General features: G+C 41.0%; 1 protein-coding gene across 1 annotated transcript in view; it reads right to left on the bottom strand.

The window, feature by feature from the left end:
* LOC124616259 overlaps positions 1-24,238 on the bottom strand; it is a 932,810-nt gene that overhangs the window by 354,872 nt on the left and 553,700 nt on the right. The window contains exons 7-8 of the mRNA XM_047144563.1: positions 16,130-16,183; positions 7,715-7,849 (exon numbers count right to left, since the gene is read on the bottom strand). Of these exons, the coding sequence (XP_047000519.1) occupies positions 7,715-7,849; positions 16,130-16,183 (189 nt within the window). The remainder of the gene's footprint in view (positions 1-7,714; positions 7,850-16,129; positions 16,184-24,238) is intronic.

Genomic DNA, 24,238 nt, shown 5'->3' with positions numbered 1-24,238 from the left:
ACAAGGAGAAAGTATATCAATGATACGATTCGCTGATGACATTGCTATCCTGAGTGAAAGTGAAGAAGAATTAAATGATCTGCTGAACGGAATGAACAGTCTAATGAGTACACAGTATGGTTTGAGAGTAAATCAGAGAAAGACGAAGGTAATGAGAAGTAGTAGAAATGAGAACAGCGCGAAACTTGACATCAGGATTGATGGTCACGAAGTCAATGAAGTTAAGGAATTCTGCTTCCTAGGCAGTAAAATAACCAATGACGGACGGAGCAAAGAGGACATCAAAAGCAGACTCGCTATGGCAAAAAAGAGATTCTGGCCAACAGAAGTTTACTAATATCAAATACCGGCCTTAATTTGAGGAAGAAATTTCTGAGGATGTACGTCTGGAGTACAGCATTGTATGGTAGTGAAACATGGACTGTGGGAAAACCGGAACAGAAGTGAATCGAAGCATTTGAGATGTGGTGCTATAGACGAATGTTGAAAATTAGGTGGACTGATAAGGTAAGGAACGAGGAGGTTCTACGCAGAATCGGAGAGGAAAGGAATATGTGGCAAACACTGTAAGGAGAAGGGACAGGATGATAGGACATCTGCTAAGACATGAGGAAATGACTTCCATGGTACTAGAGGGAGCTGTAGAGGGCAAAAATTGTAGGGGCAGACAGAGATTGGAATACGTCAAGCAAATAATTGAGGACGTAGGTTGCAAGTGCTACTCTGAGATGAAGAGGTTGGCACAGGAAAGGAATTCGTGGCGGGCCGCGCCAAACCAGTCAGTAGACTGACGACAAAAAAAAAAAAAAAAATACATAGTTGGGCAAGTGACACTGCTATCCACTTAAACGTACACCTGAGTTTGGAAACATTATTGTCACGATTTTCGTAGTTGACTTTATATGTCGTTAATTGATGCGTTTGCGAATATTTTTGAACATTTAATTAATCAGCACTTCTGTTTGGTGTCTTTACTATATCAAGTTAGATGCATTTAAGTAATTTTCGGGGAGATATTTTCAGTCATACTAAATCATTTGCAAATAATTTATTCCAGTAAGACAGCATCAATCACATTCAGATTTATGCAAATTCCTCATTTTTGATGTCTATGTCGAGGGTCGTAATTTCGTGTTATACACTTTTTGCACAATGGAAATTTAAAGGGTAGGTTTTAAAGAAGTGGCCTGCTCACAGTTAGTTTTGAGGGCTTCGTCATTATAACCACGGCCGGGGTTTTGCACTGTTTTTGTTTACTTGATAAGATGGTAGCAAGTAAGAGAGAAACTCATTGAAGTTAGTTAGAGGAAGGTTAGCACCGTTTTAGTTTGAATCTGATAGGTCCTCAGTTACTTCATTTTCCAGATGACGATCTGTCAGTATGAACGCTAAAGTTTGTCTGATTAGCATCGTAATCATCTCCATGGTAAACTGAAACGTCAGGGAAACTGTTAGGTGGCTGGCTTTTTCGGTATGTACACGCATCTGTTGTCAGCAGTTGCACTCCATATTTACCGCCTAATAAACTGTCAGAAAAAATCACAATACCAAAAAAATCATTAATGTAGGGTAATGAAATTTAGGAAATACTTTCGTCTATGTAACGTGTTTAAGTGATTGATAGTGTAAGATCAGAGGTTCATGTAAGCGCGGGATAAACCATTACAAACGTGAAATTTTGGTGCATTAATTAACAGGATAACTGCCAGAATGGCGAATGCAAGCATGCAGACGTGCATGTACTGTTGTTGTACAGGTGCCGGATGTCAGTTTGTGGGATGGAGTACCATGCCCGTTGAATTTAGTCAATCAATACAGGGACGGATAATGCTGGTTGTTTATGGCGCTAGCTTTGTCATCGTATGATGACCCATCTGTGCTCGACTGGAGACAGATCTGGTGATCGAGGAGGCCAAGTCATCATTTCGACACGCTGAAGAGCATATTTGGTTACAACAGCGGTGTGTGGGCGAGCGTTAGCCTGTTAGAAAACACAACCCGTAATGCTGTTCGTTAAAGGTAGCATAACAGGTCGAATCCCCAGACTGACGTGCAAATTTGCAGTCAGGGTGCGTGGGATAACCACGAGAGTACTGCTGTCAAGCGAAATCGTACCCCAGACCATAACTCCAGCTGTAGGTCGGGTGTGTCTAACACGCGGACAGGTTGATTGCAGGCCCTCAACTGGCCTTCTAGTAACCAGCACACGCTGTCATTGGCACCGAGGCAAAACCACCTTACATAAGAGTAAACAACAGACGTTCACCGTGTCCTCTAGTGAACTCTCGTTTGGCACCACTGAAATCGCGAGTGGCGGTGATCAGCCTCAGTGGAATGCACGCTGCAGGGAGTCTGGCTTGGAGCTGACCTTGAAGTAACCGATTTGTAACAGTTCGCTGTGTCGTTGTGGTGCCAACCGCTGCTCAGATTGCTGCTGCAGATGAAGTTCGATGCGCCAGAGTGATACGCTGAACGCGATGCTCTTCCCTCTCTGTAGTACCACATGGACGTCCAGAGCCCGGTCCTCTTGCGACCGTACAATCTCCTGATCATTGCTGCCAGCACCCTGCGCACAGTGGCTACCTTCCTGCCCAGTCTTTCTGCAACATTTCAGAAGGAACTTCGGGGTTCTCGTAGTATTAATATCCGACCTCGTTCAAACTCAGTGAGGCGTTCTTGCCGCCTTAAAGACATTAGTGATTTACATAAAATCACCACGTCTAGTCTCAAAGGTAACTAACGCTCACAACCGTTACAGCGAGCACTTACAGGAAACCTGATTTGCATTCTCTTCGCTTCTACAGCCACCCTTTTGCGACCAGCGCGAAATTCGAATACACGTCATCTATCAGATGTAGAAACACATCTACCAACTTTCATGTACGTCACACATTCCTTCTTGGCGATTTTTTTTGTCATTGTCGTCAGTTCAGCCTACAAAGAGGTTGTGTAAATAGTTTCATATTGTATGATAAGTGCGGAACACAGCATTCTCTTCCGTCTTGTGTCGCTACAACCCGTGCCGGCCATACGATATCTACATTCCCATCTACAGCTACGTGATTACTCTGCTATTCACAATAAAGTGACTGGCAGAGGGTTCAATTAACCACCTTCAGGCTGTCTCTCTACCGTTCCACTCTCGAACGGCACGCGGGAAAAACGAGCATTTAAATATTTCTGTTCGAGGCCTGATTTCTCTTATTTTATCGTGATCATCATTTCTCCCTATGTAGGTGGGTGCCAATAGAATGTTTTCGCAATCGGAGGAGAAAGCTGGTGATTGAAATTTCATGAGAAGATCCCGTCGCTACGAAAATCGCCTTTGTTTTAATGTTGTTGTTGTTGTTGTGGTCTTCAGTCCTGAGACTGGTTTGATGCAGCTCTCCATGCTACTCTATCCTGTGCAAGCTTTTTCATCTCCCAGTACCTACTGCAACCTACATCCTTCTGAATATGCTTAGTGTATTCATCTCTTGGTCTCCTTCTACGATTTTTACCCTCCACGCTGCCCTCCAATACTAAATTGGTGATCCCTTGATGCCTCAGAACATGTCCTACCAACCGATCCCTTCTTCTGGTCAAGTTGTGCCACAAACTTCTCTTCTCCCCAATCCTATTCAATACTTCCTCATTAGTTATGTGATCTACCCATCTAATCTTCAGCATTCTTCTGTAGCGCCACATTTCGAAAGCTTCTATTCTCTTCTTGTCCAAACTATTTATCGTCCATGTTTCACTTCCATACATGGCTACACTCCATACGAATACTTTCAGAAACAACTTCCTGACACTTAAATCTATACTCGATGTTAACAAATTTCTCTTCTTCAGAAACGCTTTCCTTGCCATTGCCAGCCTACATTTTATATCCTCTCTACTTCGACCATCATCAGTTATTTTGCTCCCAAATAGCAAAACTCCTTTACTACTTTAAGTGCCTCATTTCCTAATCTAATTCCCTCAGCATCACCCAACTTAATTAGACTACATTCCATTATCCTCGTTTTGCTTTTGTTGATGTTCATCTCATATCCTCCTTTCAAGACACTGTCCATCCCGTTCAACTGCTCTTCCAAGTCCTTTGCTGTCTCTGACAGAATTACAATGTCATCGGCGAGCCTCAACGTTTTAATTTCTTCTCCATGGACTTTAATACCTACTCCGAATTTTTCTTTTGTTTCTTTTACTGCTTGCTCAATATACAGATTGAACAACATCGGGGAGAGGCTACAACCCTGTCTTACTCCCTTCCCAACCACTGCTTCCCTTTCATGTCCCTCCACTCTTATAACTGCCATCTGGTTTCTGTAGAAATTGTAAATAGCCTTTCGCCCCCTGTATTTTACCCCTCCCACCTTCACAATTTGAAAGAGAGTATTCCAGTCAACATTGTCAAAAGCTTTCTCTAAGTCTAAAAATGCTAGAAACGTAGGTTTGCCTTTCCTTAATCTTTCTTCTAAGATAAGTCGTAAGGTCAGTATTGCCTCACGTGTTCCAGTGTTTCTACGGAATCCAAACTGATACTCCCCGAGGTTGGCTTCTAGTAGTTTTTCCATTAGTCTGTAAAGAATTCGTGTTAGTATTTTGCAGCTGTGACTTATTAAACTGATAGTTCGGTAATTTTCACATCTGTCAACATCTGCTTTCTTTGGGAATTGAATTATTATATTCTTCTTGAAGTCTGAGGGTATTTCGCCTGTTTCATACATCTTGCTCACCAGATGGTAGAGTTTTGTCTGGCTCTCCCACGGCCGTCAGTAGTTCCAATGGAATATTGTCTACTCCGGGGGCCTTGTTTCGACTCAGGTCTTTCAGTGCTCTGTCAAACTCTTCACGCAGTATCATATCTCCCATTTCATCTTCATCTACATCCTCTTCCATTTCCATAATATTGTCCTCAAGTACTTCGCCCTTGTATAGACCCTCTATATACTCCTTCCACCTTTCTGCTTTCCCTTCTTTGCTTAGAACTGGGTTTCCATCTGAGCTCTTGATATTCATACAAGTCGTTCTCTTATCTCCAAAGGTCTCTTTAATTTTCCTGTAGGCGGTATCTATCTTACCCCTAGTGAGATAGGCCTCTACATCCTTACATTTGTCCTCTAGCCATCCCTGCTTAGCCATTTTGCACTTCCTGTCAATCTCATTTTTGAGACGTTTGTATTCCTTTTTGCCTGCTTCACTTACTGCATTTTTATATTTTCTCCTTCCATCAATTAAATTCAATATTTCTTCTGTTACCCAAGGATTTCTACTAGCCCTCGTCTTTTTACCTACTTGATCCTCTGCTGCCTTCACTACTTCATCCCTCAAAGCTATCCATTCTTCTTCTACTGTATTTATTTCCCCCATTCCTGTCAATTGCTCCCTTATGTTTATGCTTTTAATGATAGCCACTCCAATTCACGTATCATGTCTGTGACACTATCTCCCCTATTTCGCGATAATACAAAACTAGCTGCCCTTCTTTGTACTTCTTCGATGTCATCCGTCAGTCCCACCTGATGTGGATCCCACACCGCACAGCAATACTTTAGAATAGGGCGGACAAGAGTGGTGTAAGCAGTCTTTAGTAGACCTGTTGCACCTTTTAAGTGTTCTGCCAATGAATCGCAGTCTTTGGTTTGCTCTACCCACAATATTATTTATGTCATCTTTCCAGTTTAGGTTATTTGTGATTGTAGTCCCTAAGTATTTAATTGAATTTACAGCCTTCAGATTTGTGTGAGTTATCGCGTAATCGAAATTTAGCCGATTTCTTTTATTATTCATGTGAATAACTTCATACTTTTCCTTATTCAGGGTCAATTGCCTCTTTTCGCACCAGACAGACATCTTATCTAAATCTTTTTGCAAGTCGTTTTTATCATCTGAATACAAGACTGTAAATCACAACATCATCTGCAAACAATCTAAGACGGCTGCTCAGATTGTCTCCTATGTCGTTAATATAGATCAGGAACAATAGAGGGCCGATAACACTTCCTTGAGGAACGTCGGATATTACTTCTGTTTTACTCGATGACTTTCCGTCTATTACTACGAACTGGACCTTTCTGACAGGAAATCACGAATCCAGTCGCACAACTGAGGCGATACTCCGTATGCACGCAGTTTGGTTAGAATACGCTTGTGGGGAACGGTGTCGAAAGCCTTCTGGAAATTTAAAAATATGGAATCAATTTGACATCCCCTGTCGATAGCACTTATTACTTCATGACTGTAAAGAGCTATTTGTGTTTCCGAAGAACGATATTTTGTGAATGCGTGCTGACTGTGTGTCAATAAATCGTTTTCTTCGAGGTAGTTCGTAATGTTCCAAAACCCTACTGCAAATCGACGTTAGTGATATAAGCCTGTAATTCAGCGGATTACTCCTACTTCCTTTTTTGGGTATTGGTGTGACTTGAGCAATTTTACAGTATTTAGGTACGGATCTTTCTGTGAGCGAGTGGTTTTATATAATTGCTAAATATGGAGCTATTTTATTAGCGTACTCTTAGAGGAACCTGACTGGTATACAATCTGGACTGGAGGCCTTGCCTTTATTAAGTGATTTAAGCTGCTTTGTTACTCCGAGAATATCTACTTCCATGTTTCTCATCTTGGCAGTTGTTCTTGTTTGGAATTCTGGAATATTTACTTCGTCTTCTTTGGTGAAGGAGTTTCGGAAAACCGTGTTTATTAACCCTGCTTTAATGGCACTATAATCAGTCACTTCACCGTTGTATCGCTCAGTGAAGGTATTGATTGCGTCCTGTCACTGGTGTGCTTTATGTATGACCAGAATCTGTTTGGGTTTTCTGCCAGATTCCGAGACAGAATATCGTTGTGGAAATTATGAAAAGAATCTCGTATTGAAGTACGCGCCATATTTCGAACTTCTGTAAATCTTCACCAATCTTATGGATTTTGTATTCTTTTAAATTTGGCCTGCTTTTTTCGCTGCTTCTGCAACAGCGATCTGAGAAGTTTTGTGTACCATGAGGGATCAGTACGATCACTTATTAATTTATGTGGTATATATCTCTCAATTGCTGTCGATACCATCTCTTTGGAAACATTCCAAACTTTTATACACGTACATAATCAGATCGGAAGGAGTGAAGATTGCATCTTAAAAAGGCGTTAAGAACATTTTATCAGCTTTTTTAAATATATATACTTTGCGTTTCCTTTTGATGGTTGTAGGTGTTACGGTATTCAGCCTAGCAGCAACTACCTTGTGGTCGCTAATCCCTGTATTCGTCACAATGCTCACTATTTGTCCAGGATTATTGGTTGCTAAAGGGTCAAGTATGCTTTCGCAACCATTTACGCTTCGAGTGGGCTCATGAACTAATTGTTCAAAGTAATTTTCTGAGAAAACATTCAGTACAATTTTGGATGAGGTTTTATGCCTGCCGTCGGCTTTAAACGTATAATTTTTCCATCGTATCGAGGGTAGATTAAAGTCACCACCGACTATAGTTGTACGAGCGGTGTACTTATTTGAAACGAGACTCAAGTTTTCTTTGAACTGTTCAGCAACTATATCTTCTGAGTCTGGGGGTCGGTAAAACTATCCAATTAATCGTTTAGTCCGATTGTCGGGTATAGCCTCTACCCATACTATTTCACACGAACTATCTACTTCAATTTCGCTACATGAGGTGGTGGGTCTGTGTAGCGACACGCTGGCTGCTAGAATAGGAGCGGCGGGCGGACTGACCTGTGATGGAGGGCGGGATGAGCAGCTCGTTGCTGATGGTGCCGTTGACGCGCACCTTCCACGTGTTGATGCCTGGAGTGCCGGGGATCCCGTTGGTGCCAGGCTTACCGGGACGCCCGCGTGGACCAGCGATACCTGGGAAATACGACGAGTACGTTCCGTCATTTCAAGTAAAACACACAGTGGATACATTGCCGTAGAGGAGAGAAAAATATAAGAAATTCACACAAATTTTCGGACTTATCAGCCGTCTGGGACGTTGACGTTAGTCTGAAAGCTTATCCAGTAATAATGAAACACCTCAAGAATCTCGTATACCTAATGTCGATACTTTTACTACAATGGAAACCTTCAACTTCAGTCAGTTTATCTTCTTTCTACAGATACTTCTGTTTTTAGGTGATATCAACTATTTAAAAAAATTAAGGTCTTATGTGTGATTCCCTAATAACAGTATCACGCAGAAAATTCTGTTCGTATGGTGGACAGCTTTTACAACGTATCAATCGTCGCCACTCGTCAGACAAGGAAATGGTTTAACTATTGAGTCAGTTTGCAGGAAAAATATTTCTGTTACTGATAAATCAGATATATGTACAGTATTTAACAATCATTTTCTGAACATTGCTGGTAAATTAAATAAAAATTTAGTTTCTACAGGAAATCATATAACTTTCTTGGCAAATGCCTTTCCGAGATTGATGTCTGAAATACTCCTCTGTGATACTGACAAGAGGGATATTGAGTCAATAATTAAATCACTGAAGACTAAGGACTCTGATGGTTATGATGGAGTGTCTACCAGAATATTAAAGTACTGTGCTGCACATGTTAGCCCTGTATTTAGCCACATTTGTAATTTTTCCTTTAGGAATGGTCAGTTTCCTGTACGATTAAAGTACTCAGTAGTAAAGCCACTTTATAAAAAGGGAGAACTGATAATGTAGATAATTTTCGATCTATTTCTATGCCGTCAGTGTTTGCTGAAGTTATTGAAAAGGCTGTATATGTAAGGATAATTTATCATTTTATATCATACGATTTGCTATCAAATATACAGTTCGGCTTTAGATGTCGTTTAACCACTGAAAATGCTATATTCTCTTTTCTCTGTGACGTGCTGGATGGGCTAAACAAAAGGTTTCGAACGCTTGGCGTATTTTTTGGATTAACTATGGGGTTTGATTGTGTTTATCACAAAATATTGCTCCAGAAGTTGGACTATTACACAATATGGGAGTAGCTCACAATTGGTTCACCTCCTACTTTAGCAATAGGCAGCAAAAGGTCATTATTCACAATGTTGATAAGAGCTGTGATGTGGCATCTGAGTGGCGTACTGTCACGTGAGAGGTGCCCCAGGGATAAGTGTTGGGGCCACTCCTGTTCCTTGTTTACATAAATGATATGCCCTCTAGTATTACGGGTACCTGTAAAATATTTATATTTGCTGATGACACTAGCTTGGTAGTAAAGGATGTTGTGTGCAACATTGGCTCGGTTTCAAATAGTGCAGTACATGACCTCAGTTTATGGCTTGTAGAAAATAAACTAACATTAAATCAGAGTGAGACTCAGTTTTTACCGTTTCTAACATACAATTCAACAAAACCTGAAGTTTTAATTTCACAGAACGGGTGTATGATTAGTGAAACTGAACAGTTCAAATTTCTAGGTGTTCAGGTAGATAGTAAGCTGTCGTGGAAAGACCACGTTCAGGATCTTGTTCAGAGACTTAATACTGCCATTTTTACTATTCGAACGGTATCAGAAATAAGTGATACTTCGACACGGAAATTAGTCTACTTTTCTTATTTTCATTCACTGATGTCGTATGGTATTATATTTTGGGGTAACTCTTCCCATTCTACAAGGATATTTTTGGCTCAGAAACGGGCCGTTCGGGCAATAAGTGGCGTGAGTTCACGAACCTTGTAATGCTATTGTAAATATAATACTGCCATTAATTTGTAAATTTTAAAATTTTTTGCTCCGTAATAATTTTGAAAAATTAAGCAAACACTATAACGAGAGTAAGCTTTTGTTAAGTGTAGTTTATCTGTTTAAAATAACCTCTTTGACGTAGGTGGAATAAATGTATTAAAACATATTTTGTAGATAATTATGTAATATTTCAAGTGCAACTGTAATTAATTATGTCAATTTTGTATGTATATGATGTCATGCAATTGTAGATGGTTCATACTTAGGGCATTTGTAAGCAGAAGTGTAAACTGAAAAGGTGTAGGGATCATAGGTATAACGGAACTCCGTTCTGTTGTGGAATGGAAAAGGTAGTGGGGCGCGCGAGTAAGAATTGGCGCGCAAGTGCCACCACACAGTCGGTAGCTGCCCTGGAAGTGGTGAACACGCATTACGTTGGTCAAGCACTAGAGGCCCCGAGTTTACCTGCAAGACTGGGTTTTGGCCTCGGACGTGTTTTACATGATTGGCGCAGCACGGCAATAAATTAATAGCTCAGAAATTTGCAATTTTGTCGTCGCCACCAAGAGGAAAACAGAGCTATGTACATCAAGAGACGTACCTGCGCAATGTTACAACGCAGTACCGCCTCACGCCACCTTCGAAATCAGTAACAGGCAAAGTACTCTATTTAGAAGTGTATCACAGTATGAACCATCCATCTCCAGTCAGTGGAATATAAGTGTTAAATGTACCTTTGTGTTTAGCCGTAATTTTCCTATTTCAGGTACCTCAGTGGGGTCCTTACCTAAACAAATTCATTCCGAGTATCCTGCCGTTTATTGAAGCTTGAATAATAGTAAATTACTGGCAATAGTATTGTTTTAGTAGTAAATTCTGAAAATCATTATTAAATACTAAAGTTTGCACGTATCAGTTTAAGGGCCACCGCTTTGCGTGACCATGAGGATAAGTTTTCAATAGCATTTCTGAAAGTAAAGTAACATAATTGTTTAACTGCAACAATCTTAACAGTAATTGTTTGTGTTGCTTCTCCATGTCATAGAAAGCCAGACAAATGTTGGTGTTAGTAAAACGTTAACAAATAACAGTCCTAAGGAAATGAAATTTAGTCACGTTAAATAATAGTTTAGGTAATATGAATAACAGCTATAAGTTTAATATTTTTTTGTATCCTTGTTGAAACATATGTGTGTCTTCTTTAAATAATTACTGAAGTATAGTGATAAATTCCATAAGTAACAGAAAGTTGGATTAATAGTACTTACTGCCAAGTGACCGTAGTACATGGAAATTAAGTGGTTGTGGTTCAATTACGTAGTAAGTGAAAGTAGTTATTTATTCAGTGTCGAAAATTGACTTTATCTTTTGTGTAGACACTGTGCCCGATTTGGGCTGGCGGCCGTTTTATTAAGCGAAACAGTTTATTGCTATAACAGGCATTCTCTGACTAAAGGTTTCCAAAAGTAATTATTCACACTGCTTTTCCCACAAACTGTATGATTCGGAGAAAAATAGTTTGATATTTTACCATTAGGTTGAACACGGTTAAAATCTTTCTCAGAGAGTCGATGGTTTGGAGTGTTAGTGCTGGGTAATTTTGTGGTGGTGTTCCTACCGTTACTTACTACACAGTTCTGACATTCCGAATCGCGGATCTTCCGTCTTTACAGTGGCAGAACTTAAAAGTTCTGGTACCGTATTGACGAGAACGCGAAACTACCGCTGCAACCTCTAATCGACCTCTGTTCACGAGTATGGGTATTTTGACATTGGCCTCTCAATATGTATTTTCCTTATTCTCGTTTCTTGTTACCAATATTAGTTTATTCGAAAGAATAAGCAGCTTTCACTAGGTTAATACTCGGCACAAATCAAACCTGCATTTCGATCGGACTTCCTTAACTCTTGTGCAAAAAGGTGTGCAGTATACCGCTGAATGCATTTTGAATAAGCTGCCACTCGAATTCAAAAATCTTAGGAGTAATCCACGCGCTTTCAAATCGAAACTGAAGAGATTTCTCATGGGTCACTCCTTCTATTCTGTCGAGGAGTTCCTTGAAAATTTAAGCTGATTCTTATTGTATTGCTGATATCGTTTACTTAAATTTGTGGACTGACTTCTTTCAAGTTCATGAACATTTATTTTCATCAGTTATTAATTTTATGTTGTAATTTCATGTACTGACACGTTCCATGAGCTTGGAGATTTGCCCCTCAATTTGGTCCTACGGAACTTGACGTGTAAATAAATAAATAAATTCCAGCGAAAGCTTCTACCCTGCTAATGGTAAGTACCCTGCTGCTGCACCAATTATTTTGGGTTAAAATAATGTCTGTCACGTATGTTACATTCTTTTTGTTAACCAGTGAACACTTATCATTGTGGACGATTGCTAAAAATTATAGACGTATTAACTTACATAACACATTTAACTACTGATGATTTGGTTATTATGTGCAAAACGTAGTATAAGATTACGTGATTTGTTCTGGTGAACTTTGCAGTGTTTTGACGGAGAGTGACTCGTCCTCCCTCGCGAACCTATCAGGCTCGCGGCGCGGAGGCAGCTACCGACTGGAGCTTGTCTGTCCAGAATGTTTGGAACAAGCAGACTCTGCCGTTGCGACGGCTTTGCCGTTGATTCAGATCAACAGTTCCCGTAAGATGAAAAAGAAGTTGTACTGGGTCGTTCAGTGAACCGCCAATTAGTTGCATAAAAATGTATCAACGGCCTCGTAGATTGATGAGGAAGCGTTATTATGCCGTCTCGAGACAATAAATTCCTTAAAAAAGTCTGAATGAATAGCGCAAATAAGACTTTAAACGCAGGAAAATCGAAAAAATGTAAGAAAATATATTGAAAAAATTCGTTATCGTTACCCGTCGCTTCACGTCGACTATTGAAGTTCTTGTTGTTGTTGTGGTCTTCAGTCCTGAGACTGGTTTGATGCAGCTCTCCATGCTACTGTATCCTGTGCAAGCTTCTTCATCTCCCAGTACCTACTGCAACCTACATCCTTTTGAATCTGCTTAGTGTATTCATCTCTTGGGTCTCCCTCTACGATTTTGACCCTCCACGCTGCCCTCCAATACTAAATTGGTGATCCCTTGATGCCTCAGAACATGTCCTACCAACCGACCCCTTCTTCTTGTCAAGTTGTGCCACAAACTTCTCTTCTCCCCAATCCTATTCAATACCTCCTCATTAGTTATGTGATCTACCCATCTAATCTTTAGCATTCTTCTGTAGCACCACATTTCGAAAGCTTCTATTCTCTTCTTGTCCAAACTATTTATCGTCCATGTTTCACTTCCATACATGGCTACACTCCAAGAAATGACTTCCTGACACATCTATACTCGATGTTAACAAATTTCTCTTCTTCAGAAACGCTTTCCTTGCCATTGCCAGTCTACATTTGATATCCTCTCTACTTCGACCATCATCAGTTATTTTGCTCCCCAACAGCAAAACTGCTTTTCTACTTTAAGTGTCTCATTTCCTAATCTAATTCCCTCAGCATCACCCGACTTAATTCGACTACATTCCATTATCCTCGTTTTGCTTTTGTTGATGTTCATCTTATATCCTCCTTTCAAGACCATGTCCATTGCGTTCAACTGGTCTTCCAGGTCCTTTGCTGTCTCTGACAGAATTACAATGTCATCTGCGAACTTCAAAGCTTTTATTTCTTCTCCATGGATTTTAATACCGATTTCGAATTTTTCTTTTGTTTCCTGTACTGCTTGCTCAATATAAAATAAGTAATACACAATATAATACTGTAGCAACTACCGGTGTCAGGATATCAAGTGTTAAAGTGCTGTCTGGGACTCACAGTAATGATCACTGTTTTCAGTCTATATGCTGCTTGCTTTTAGTGTTTTTATCAAAGTGAGTCGTTATCTTTCTGAGATTATATTCTTCGTCCTGCTCCAGAAACTGCTTTCTAGCCATATGTAAAGAGTGACATTTTATAGTCGGTACTAATATCTTTCCGCTCGAGGAATTCGTATAAAATTATAGCTTAGTAAGGAGTTAATTCACGTACAAAAACTATATTGAATTTAGGAAGAGCAGGACTCGTGAAAACAGCTACAAGTCGCACCTAGTACTTTTCATTTAACCTTTTCGATCTTCAAATGAACAAAACATAACAAGAGTATTCAATTTAAAGTTGACTGACAGAACTAAATATTGCGTTTAAATTTGGCTGACAGCTCTAACGATTGCGTCTGAAGTTGGTTACAGCATTAAAGATTTAACTGGCTGTACTACAGTACTTAACCTTGGGCCGGCCACTGTGGCCGAGCGATTCTAGGCGCTTCAGTCCGGAACCGCGCTGCTGCTACGGTCGCAGGTTCGAATCCTGCCTCGGGCATGGATGTGTGTGATGTCCTTAGTTTAGTTAGGTTTAAGTAGTTCTAAGTCTAGAGGACTGATGACCTCAGATGTCAAGTCCAATAGTGCTTAGAGCCATTTGAACCATTTGAAACGAACTTAACCTTGAATCTTTGGCGCTGTCAAATACAACATTCACTACTGTACTTTAAAAGTGAGTTTGGGTGCTACAGTAAAGCCAGTTTTATCTTTAGTAGTGTCAGCCAACATTAAACGCAATCTTTAGTGTCGTCAGGCATTTTTAAACTGTATAAGCTGATGATGCTGTTCTTCATTTGAAGAACGAAACTGGCAAACAAAAAATCGAAGTACGACTTGTGGCTACTTTCAAAAATTTGTATTGTTTTTGATGAAGAGTGTTGGGAATCGTTGAGGTTATCAGCATCATGTTCTAGCCAGCACCACTGCAATTGACACCTATATCATTCGTCTTTGCACAGTTTCCTTCTGGTAACCAGGCCTTTTTTCAATAACATCTAACTACCTCTGGATTTATATTTTGCTTTGTGCTTATGGTGCAGTTATTGCTTAAAATATCTCCTGATACTAGAATGAGATTTTCACTCTGCAGCGGAGTGTGCGTTGATATGAAACTTCCTGGCAGATTAAAACTGTGTGCCGCACAGAGACTCGAACGCAGTCCCGAGTTCGAGTCTCGGTCCGGCACACAGTTTTAATCTGCCAGGAAGTTTCTTATCAGCGCACACTCCGCTGCAGAGTGAAAATTTCAGTTTGGAAACATCCCCCAGGCTTAGCCATATCTCCGCAATATTCTTTCTTTCAGAAGTGCTAGTTCTGCTAGGTTCGCAGGAGAGCTTATGTAAAGTTTGGAAGGTAGACGAGGTACTGGCAGAAGTAAAGATGTGAGGACGGGGTGTGAGTCGTGCTTGGGTAGCTCAGATGATAGCCGGCACGGTAACTCAGCGTGTTCGGTCAGAGGGCTAGCTGCCCTCTGTAATAAAATAAAACTGAAACGGGTGTCTTTCGACGTTTGCCCCGAGCAGATTCTTTTTTTTTTTTTTTTTTAAAAAAAAAAAAAAGGATGGTAGAGCACTTGTCCGCGATAGACGAAGGTCCCGAGTTCGAGTCTCAGTCCGGCACACACTTTTAATCTCCTGATACTGTTTGTTCCGCGTGAAGGATGTTAACCATGTTTGACTATTACTCTAGATACATATTTTTGAAGATTTTTATGAACTACTTGTGCGAATTCAAGAGATCGTTTCTCCACTTATTGTTTGTGTTAACTAAGTGATATTAACTATTATCTGAGAAGTGAGGCATTGAGAACACGTATACTTATGTTCTTGTTACCATTTATACTTCGGTGATCGTTTTATTATTAGTGCATCATGATGGTTAACCGCGGTCTCACTGTGCATTGCCTGAAAGAGGTCAGGTACGTTTCTCACCAAGCAAACTAACACATTCTGTGATGTTTCCAAATTATTTGTCGTAAGTCTCTGACAGAACTCTCGCTGACAAACTACCCCTCACTGTAGAATTGACCACAGACCATTGATGTACTGCACTGTCGTATTAAAGAATTCTGTACACAGGCGAATGGAATTAACAATGCAAAACTTCTTTTTCAAAACTCGTTTCAAGTCCTATCTCCAAAAATACCACTGTCTGCATAGAGGCCAATATGGTCAGTTTTACTAATTCATTGACAGCAGTCAAAACACGTTGCACACGAGTCCTACATCGTCTTCCAAAACCCGCTGGGCCAACATATCAAGTTTATTAGGAACTTGTGCATTGGTTAAGGTGAACATGTAACCTAAGAAAAGTGTTGTATTCTATCACTGAAATGCAGCCGACGTACCTCTATTTTTACATCGATTGAGACGGTGGGTGGATATAAATTCTCTATGTTATTTATACTAACCTGCATCATAACGTTGCGAACACCAGCCGTAGCCAGAATAAAGTTGCTACTTCCCGGTAGCCACTTCTTATCCTCATTGTGCACGCTAACCGTAGTTTCTTAGTGCTCGTCTCTGTGAGCATAGCCTAGTTGTATTCATCTGGTATAAGTTAGCTACAGCCTCTTGGTACTCACCTCTCGGTCCCTTCGGCCCAGGTGGTCCAATTGGTCCCGGCAGCCCTGGCAGTCCTGTAACGACGCAGACATAGACATTAGAAGTTGGGAACAGCTGCTGCTGTCGCGTTGTCAAAACAGTAGGCAAATAGTCTTTTCATAGTTTAAATTACTGATAATGATGACACGAGCAGATATGGCTCAGTCGGTGCTTGTAAACCTGTTAAGATACCACTCGGAGTGAAGCATTGGTAACACACCACACTCGTATTCGGGAGAATGACGGTTCAAATGTGACCACCAAGATTTAGTTTTTCCGTGATTACCTTAAATCGATTTATAGAATGTCCTGATGTGTCCTTTAAAAAGATACGAACAACTTTCCTCGGTATCTTTCTTCATTATTCACAAAACTGGGCTTGTGCCCCGTTTCTACAGACAACGTCGTTAAGTTGCACCCGAATCTTCTACCCTCACTTTCATTGAGATGAGTCTCAGAATTAGGTGTCACAACGGAAATATCATGACATATGTTTCTGTTTTATCAGAAAACTGCCACAAGTAATTTAACTGCACGTTGAATCTTATAATTCAAAGTAATATACATGTCTACAAATTTACTGGTAAACGCAGTTGCAATAAGAAAACACTATTCTGGATGTATCTATAATTATCGAAAAGACAAGTAGACATTTATAGTATTTATTGAATATTCAGTCGGTTCTTGGAGGGACATAGACATATAAATAACTTTAATACAACGTATTAATGTCCCGTAGTAATAATGGTCCAAGGTTGGGGAAGGAAATCAGCCACGGTCTTTCAAAGAAACCGTGCCACATTTGCTTGCAATGAATTAGGAAAATCAGGGAAAACCTAATGTGACAAATAAATAAAAACAACTACTGTCGTCTTTATAATTTTATTTTGTCGCTACTAGTTTCAACGCTTCAGTGCGTCATCTTCAGACTGTTTTTGATGCTCGGTTGGCACTTGATGTTTGGAGTGCTGACACATTATCTGCGTATCCAGTAATGCTGGGAACTGATGTATTAGGAGCATTTGACTTGGCCGTCTATGGACCGATACGTTAGAGAGATGGCTTGTCGGTGTCGGTTGTGTAGTGCGGCCAAGACCAAGAACACTCTTCAATAGGCCTTCTTGAGTTCTGAGCGCGAATCCTTCCCTCTGGACAAACTCTATATCGATTATGTGGGGTCCTTACCTCGCACCAAAAGAGGCCATCGGTACGTATTGGTTATTTTGACGCGTTTTAGAGGTTTACCTGATTTCTTCCGAGTTGTAACATGACTGCGGCTACAACAATTGCGGTTTTAACTAACGTATTTAGTGCTTTTGGACCCCGTAAGCAAATAGTTAGTGATAATGCGCCGACCTTTCTTTCGGATCCCTTCAAAGCTTTCTGTTTTCAAAGCGGTGAGAAGCACGTGACTACCACTCCATATTACCCGCAGGGCTCTTTCGCAGAGAGGGTCAATAGTAGTCTCAAATCCGTACTGATTATCTTCCATCAGAAGAAGCCCAGTAAGTGGGATTCTAGTCTCCCTTGGATTAGTCTTGCCTTCAACACCGCCAGCCAAAAGGCTTTGAAGGCTACTCCGGTTTCCTTGATCTATGCTTATCCTGTTTATTCCCCCCTTATGGGGTATTCAAGATCTAATCCCTGTGGATATTACCTCTCATATTGTCAAAGAGAACTGGAATCGTGCCAGGCGCAATACTCTCAGGGCCCACAACAAACAAGCTGACCCTTACAGCCGTAATCGACGAGTCTTTAGGGGTAAACCAGGAGACCATGTGTATGTCCGTAATTTTCCGGGGAAAGAGGTGCGTGTTGGAAACCTTGGTAAGTTCACTCCCCGTTTCCTGGGTCTCTGTGCTATTATGCAAATTTTAGGCCCAGTTAATCTTCTGGTAAAGGACAACTGCACCAGTAAGCAATACCGGGTCCATCTTAATCACATTAAGTTTGGTTAGGCCACTTGTTGGGCTACCTCCGGATGGTGTTTGAGGGGGGGAGGTTGAGCCTTGTCGCGGCTCGCGTTGGTGCCATTGGTGGGTTGGCCTCGTGTGATAGAGATAGTGGTGTCTCGTTTTCTTCTTGTGTTTACTGGCACCACTACATCTGCTAGGGTTGTCTGTCCGTAAGTGGCAGAAGCAGCTGTTACCGATATCTAGTTCAAAAATGGTTCAAATGGCTCTGAGCACTATGGGACTTAACATCTATGGTCATCAGTCCCCTAGAACTTAGAACTACTTAAACCTAACTAACCTAAGGACATCACACCACACCCAGCCATCACGAGGCAGAGAAAATCCCTGACCCCGCCGGGAATCGAACCCGGGAACCCGGGCGTGGGAAGCGAGAACGCTACCGCACGACCACGAGATGCGGGCCCGATATCTAGTGCGGTGGTACTATCTTTGGAGGGACGTCAAGTGTTTTCTGGGTCGGAGTGTGTTGGGCAGTTCGTTTGTTCGTTTGGGACGGAGCAGCAGTAAGGGCCGGCAGCGCCACGACATGCTGGGACCGCTGGTGGCACGCAGGCACTGCTGGATCGAGGGGCTGTAGTTGCGAGGGTCACAACCTGGTCGTCCACCGGACCCAGGACGTTTGAGTTGAGTGAACATTAACCCGGTAGTGAAACCTCCACTATTTTGAGACCACGACATTTGTTCGCACGTTGCTGCTCGCAGGTTCACTGAGATGAAGAGTAACGAGTGGAGTGTTTGGTGTTGGCAAAATTAATTAGGCGTCCTCCACTTCCTATTATTTATCATTGAATTCCTTGTGTTTACTGATAAAGTTCCACCAGCGATATTTTTCTGCCTAGTGGCCGCTAATGCCCCAGTTACCTGCCTTGGAAGTTAGCGAGTTTTCGCGGCAGTGTACCTTTGCTCCCCTTGCCGCTGCTGTCTGGTAAGGCGTGTAGTTCGACAGCCTCTTTGATTGTGGTTCGGATGTATTTTTTTTTGTCGACTACCTTGGTCGTAGTGGTTCCTTCTGCTTCTGAATGTTCTAAACACTGGATTTTGAAGACGCAGTGGTGTCCACCGGTTCTGCCTTGCCTGCGTTATTCCATCGTTGCGTTGGTTACCAGATGTTAGGTATATTTTGCAAGAGTGGTGGTTTGCGATTAAACTGTCACTAGTTTGAGTTGCCATCCGGTTAAGTCAATACAACTTTTGGCTGACTGTCTCATTGTTTACGAAGTTGAGCGACTTTCCCAGGCCAGTCCTTGGAGCACTGTCTGAGGCCCACTTCTCTCTTGGTTAGATTGGATTGTGACGATTGTTTTTTATTTTTAAATTAACTTTGAGATAGTACTATTTGGGCCTTCAGCTGACAAGTAATTTGAATTTCTGGCTAATAAGGCCTTCACCCGAGAATGCAATTTCTTTAAAGAATTTTTAGATATGGCCTCTTAATAGTGAAATTTTAATGATTGTGTTTATTCTTTAAAAAATATTTTAGTATATCTTGGAGAAGTTTAACTGTTTTTAAGAATTTGCTATCCAGGCCTTCAGCTGTTAAATTGTTTTTGAGTTATTACTATTGGGGCCTTCAGCCGACAAATAATTTGAATTTCTGCTCAATATGGACTTGAACCATGAATGTAATTTGGCTAAAGAATTTTTAATTAAATATTATCTCTTATTAGTGAAATTTTGATGATTGTGTTTTTTTAAAAAAATATTTTAGTATCGCTTGGAGAAGTTAACTGTTCTTAAAAATTTGCTATCCAGGCCTTCAGCTATTAAATTGTTTTTTGAGTTATTACTATGAGGGCCTTCAGCAGGCAAATAATTTGAATTTCTGGTCAACAAGGTCTTCCGCCGTGAGTGCAAATTGCTTAACAATTTTTTATTAGACATTGTGTCTTAACAGACAAATTTGATAATTGTTCCTTATTGTCAAATTCATTTGCAATTGGTTCCAAATAAAGTGTGCGTGATTAAAAAAAAATGAGCAACCAACGGTAACTGAATAAGGCCACGTCCACATCAAATCTTACCTTTCCCTAAGACCCATGTCTCACACTTTTATGTATGAATTCCAAATGCACCGTACATTGAACAATCTAGAAAACTATGAGCATGGCTTTGCTTACTGATGGCATGGTCTTGAACTATTATGGCGTCAGTGATCCTTTGTGGCAGAACTCTATTGATGGCCCTAGTATTCAGATTCAAGACAGCTAACTCAGCTTTCATCACCTCTCACAGTGTTGTTAGGAAACCCATCACCATACACAGCTTTCATTCTTCTAAGGGTTTGAATTGGACACAAATTTTCTGGGACTGGACGCTGGATTTTCTCATGCACTGGCCTAACTACGTTACACACCGCCATGTTACACGCTACAACTCGGAGCCCTCTACCGGCAGGGGGCTGCAAATTGCGTCAGCGAAGCGGGAAAGTCGACCGAAAACTGTGCATGAATTATTACAACCTCAGCCGATACTGACGACAAAACGAAGAATCCAGAGGGATTTACTTTACAGCACGCCCTCGCTCTTCAGTGCCTTTAGCTGATCCTGTATTAAGTACAACGTTATGCGTCATGTCTGCCAAGGAATTTTCGATCCAGTAGTAAATCTGGTTAGACATGACACGCAAAACATATTTGGTTTAGAAGCTGTCGATGTGCTGACGACTCGGAAGAAAACTAATATCTAGAACAATTTGATATCCTCTCTCTACAGTACTGAGGATATCACGTATAATGTGCGCGATGTTTTCGGAACCCATTCTGATTTCCATGGAGAAGAAAATTTTGTTGCTGGCTGGTACAATTTTTAGCTCTAATTATGTTCCAGTATTTCGCAAGGAAAATGGTGGGGTTGGGTTGTTTGGGGTAGGAGACCAACAGCGAGGTCATTGGTCTTATGGGATTAGGGAAGGAAGTCGGCCGTGCCCTTCCAAAGGAACCATCTGGGAATTTGCCTGGAGTGATTTAGGGAAATCACGGAAAACCTAAATCAGGATGGCCGGACGCGGAATTGAACCGTCGCCCTCCAGAATGCCAGTCCATTGTACCAGCCACTGCGCCACCTCGCTCGGGTTTGCAAGGAATAGATCTGGGTGATGCAATATGGTAGTTCTACGAATTAATTCCGTTCTCTTAGAAAGTTGTGAACTGCGGTATTTCCCAGTCACGGGGAACGTCTCTTTGCTCAAAAGATCGACGGTAAAATATGCCAAGTAAAGCAGCCAATCCACTCGTAAAGTCTTCACACAGCTGGACTACAACGGGACTTTGAATTTCAGCGATTTCTGTCCAAATGCTATCCGTCTTCACCTTATGCACAACAAGTTACGAGATGGATTTTTGGTAGAAACGAACTGGTTGCTTTTTGATTTAGTTGAGCAGTAAGTTTTAACGTGTAGGATGGGGATCTTCGTTCAGGCATCATAGTTGCCCTGTGCCTTTGAATCTCACTAACACGTGCAGCGGTTAATTATCCACTACTCTTTTTCAGCGTGGTGTCACAGGTCTACTCACGACACACATTAAGTACAAAGAAACGTCCACGCTTTCCAAAGTTTGTCGTCCATCTCTTTCTGGAGCCGATATTCATCCGTTTTTGGAACTCGTTTTCATAAAATTTCTTATCGTTCTTTAAGCATGGGCCTACAGCCGTAATTAATTCTCAAAATGAAAAGTGCAACGTTGTCTTTCTGCAACAAAATAAATTTAAAAATCAGTCCTGACTCTGAAGGCCTCATGTTCGATACTGCACGAGCCCCTCCTGGATTCCACGTACATGGGTTGTTGTGGTCCACCCTAAATCGCCTACACACCAAGCACGAAAGATGCCCAGACTTGAATCGGCTTCCGTGCCTTGCTGTCCAGGTAGGTGCTGTGCTTGCTGACCCTACGTTCTGACATGGGTGCCAGCCCTCCCCCCCCCCCCCCCCCCTCCATCACGCGCCACCCAATCCCCGATTACTTACTTCCCGTCCACCACCACACATTTATACTCTCATAATCATATTGTGGCATCTGAAGCTTTATGCATCGAAGCCGGTGTTACAATAAATTAAGATAACGTTTCCATGAAGTGGTTAGAGGAAATAAAATAAAATCTAAACTTGGCAGAATGCACAGAAAGATGTCCACCATAGAGATATACTTCAAGCCTACCTTCCGGATATTAGTTCTCGAGCAACGCTGGGATCGAATCCAGCCTCGGGCATGGATGTGTGTGACGTCCTTAGGTTAGTTAGCTTTAAGTAGTTCTAAGTTCTAGGCGACTGATGACCTCAGAAGTTAAGTCGCATAGTGCTCAGAGCCATTTGGACCATTTTTTAGAGGGTCAACCTGAAGAGGAGGAAAAACCAAATAAAAATTCAAGTAATTATGGGCTAAGAGGAAAATAAATACATAAAATGCAGTACGTGCAAAGCTCCGACAGTCAGTCACTGTTAGCGAACACCACGAAGAAACAGTTACGACGTACGATCTTACACTGTAACTGGTCTTACGCTAGTCTTTACTAGGATTTTCATGTAAACGGCGACTTCCCACACGTTCTGAGATACCTATTGGCTATTAAAAATTTAATATTAATCGTAAGCTGTTAAGCCTTTGAAGAATTTAAGTGGGTGTTAGATGGCAATAAATTTTATTGGTGTATACGTGCTGCCACTCTGCCCGCCCCTTCTATCCATTGTCTGCATAAGGAGGTATAGCTCATACACTTGGCGCTGTACGTGCTACATTTAGAAACTGATCGCAGTTATTCGCTCTGTAATGCTAATTCGACGGCTAAATGGCTTGCAAATTTTCTTTACTGATGTCCTGAACACTTTGTAACATTTATATAAACTAGAAGTAGGTTTACTTTACGTAACTTTTTATTTGTAGTTATGAAGTGTTTATTCTTTGTTAGTTAAGGTCATTTATTTGTGACTGGAAATTTAAAGTTTGTAATGTATACATGGAAAAAATTAACTGATTGTTTAAAATAATGAAGTTTTATAATTTGTGTAAGTTTATGAGAGAAACAACGTGTATTGGAAGCTGGTTCATGCTTAAGACACTTATATCGTAAAATGTAAAAGATGTAGTGAAGTCCCTCCACAACGGGTGAGGCATGGCGCGATGTAAAATGTGGTTTTGGCGGTCGAACTGGGCGGCTCCTTGATGTGAACGGTATGCAGTGGCTAGCCGTTGCACGGTACACTTCGACGGTGCCAAGGGAGGCAACTGGACGCAGCTTTGATGGAATTTGGCCTCGGATGTGGATTTGGTTGTTGCTTGGTACTCTCTGCAATAAGGAATAGATCTAATAAGTTGAGTAACCGTTGCCAAGAACAAATTTATAAGAGCGTCCAAACATCAAGAGCCGTGAGTACTGTTAGCCACCACAACTTCGCCACTTCTCCACCAACTACATGCATACAGATATGTATCAGAGCATGGACCAGTTAATTTGTGTGAGTGATTTTAATAATAATGCAAATGCCATAAATCTGTATATGGGACCGTATCATCTATCCTGATCATGAATCTACGCGGGGTCCCCTCCTAAGTGTTTATAAAACAGAGTTTCCTGTTTCCAATGAGCTAGTGATTTATTTATGTTTGTCAAATGTGCAAGGGTCAACAAAAGTGAAGTTAGTTAGAATTTTGCTCAAATACTCTCAGCTTATTACGAAGTATCGCTTAGCAAAAGTACTACGCCAGATTGCGCAAATGTTACTGTCTAAAATACCTGCATCACAGGTGATGAAAAAGGCAAATAATTTAAACTCGTTTGAAACATAATTTAGCCTTGATTACTATCTGAATGATTTTTTTAAGTTAATTGAGCTCAGTGTTGAATAAGCTGCCTTGTAAAATAAAATATAAACTATCCCAAGTGAAGTTCAGAAGTATTTTTTTTTTAAATTAAATTTTTCTGCTGAAATAATCATAGAGTTTGACGAGTGATACTATACCAGTTTATGGGTCCCCACCATATTCTTCTCATATTAAGAAGATAATTAGAATATTATTGCTGCTAAGGAAAACAAATATAAGTAGTGGGATATGAACAGCGTAATGGTGGTATCATTTATCTTTATTTGTGGTTTTTACATGCCAGTTAAGACTAGAGGCC

The sequence above is a fragment of the Schistocerca americana genome, chromosome 5 (assembly GCF_021461395.2).
Source record: "Schistocerca americana isolate TAMUIC-IGC-003095 chromosome 5, iqSchAmer2.1, whole genome shotgun sequence".
Taxonomy (NCBI): Eukaryota; Metazoa; Arthropoda; class Insecta; order Orthoptera; family Acrididae; genus Schistocerca; species Schistocerca americana.
The sequence above is the reverse complement of the archived record's forward strand: the minus strand, read 5'-3'. Positions and strand labels throughout refer to the sequence as shown.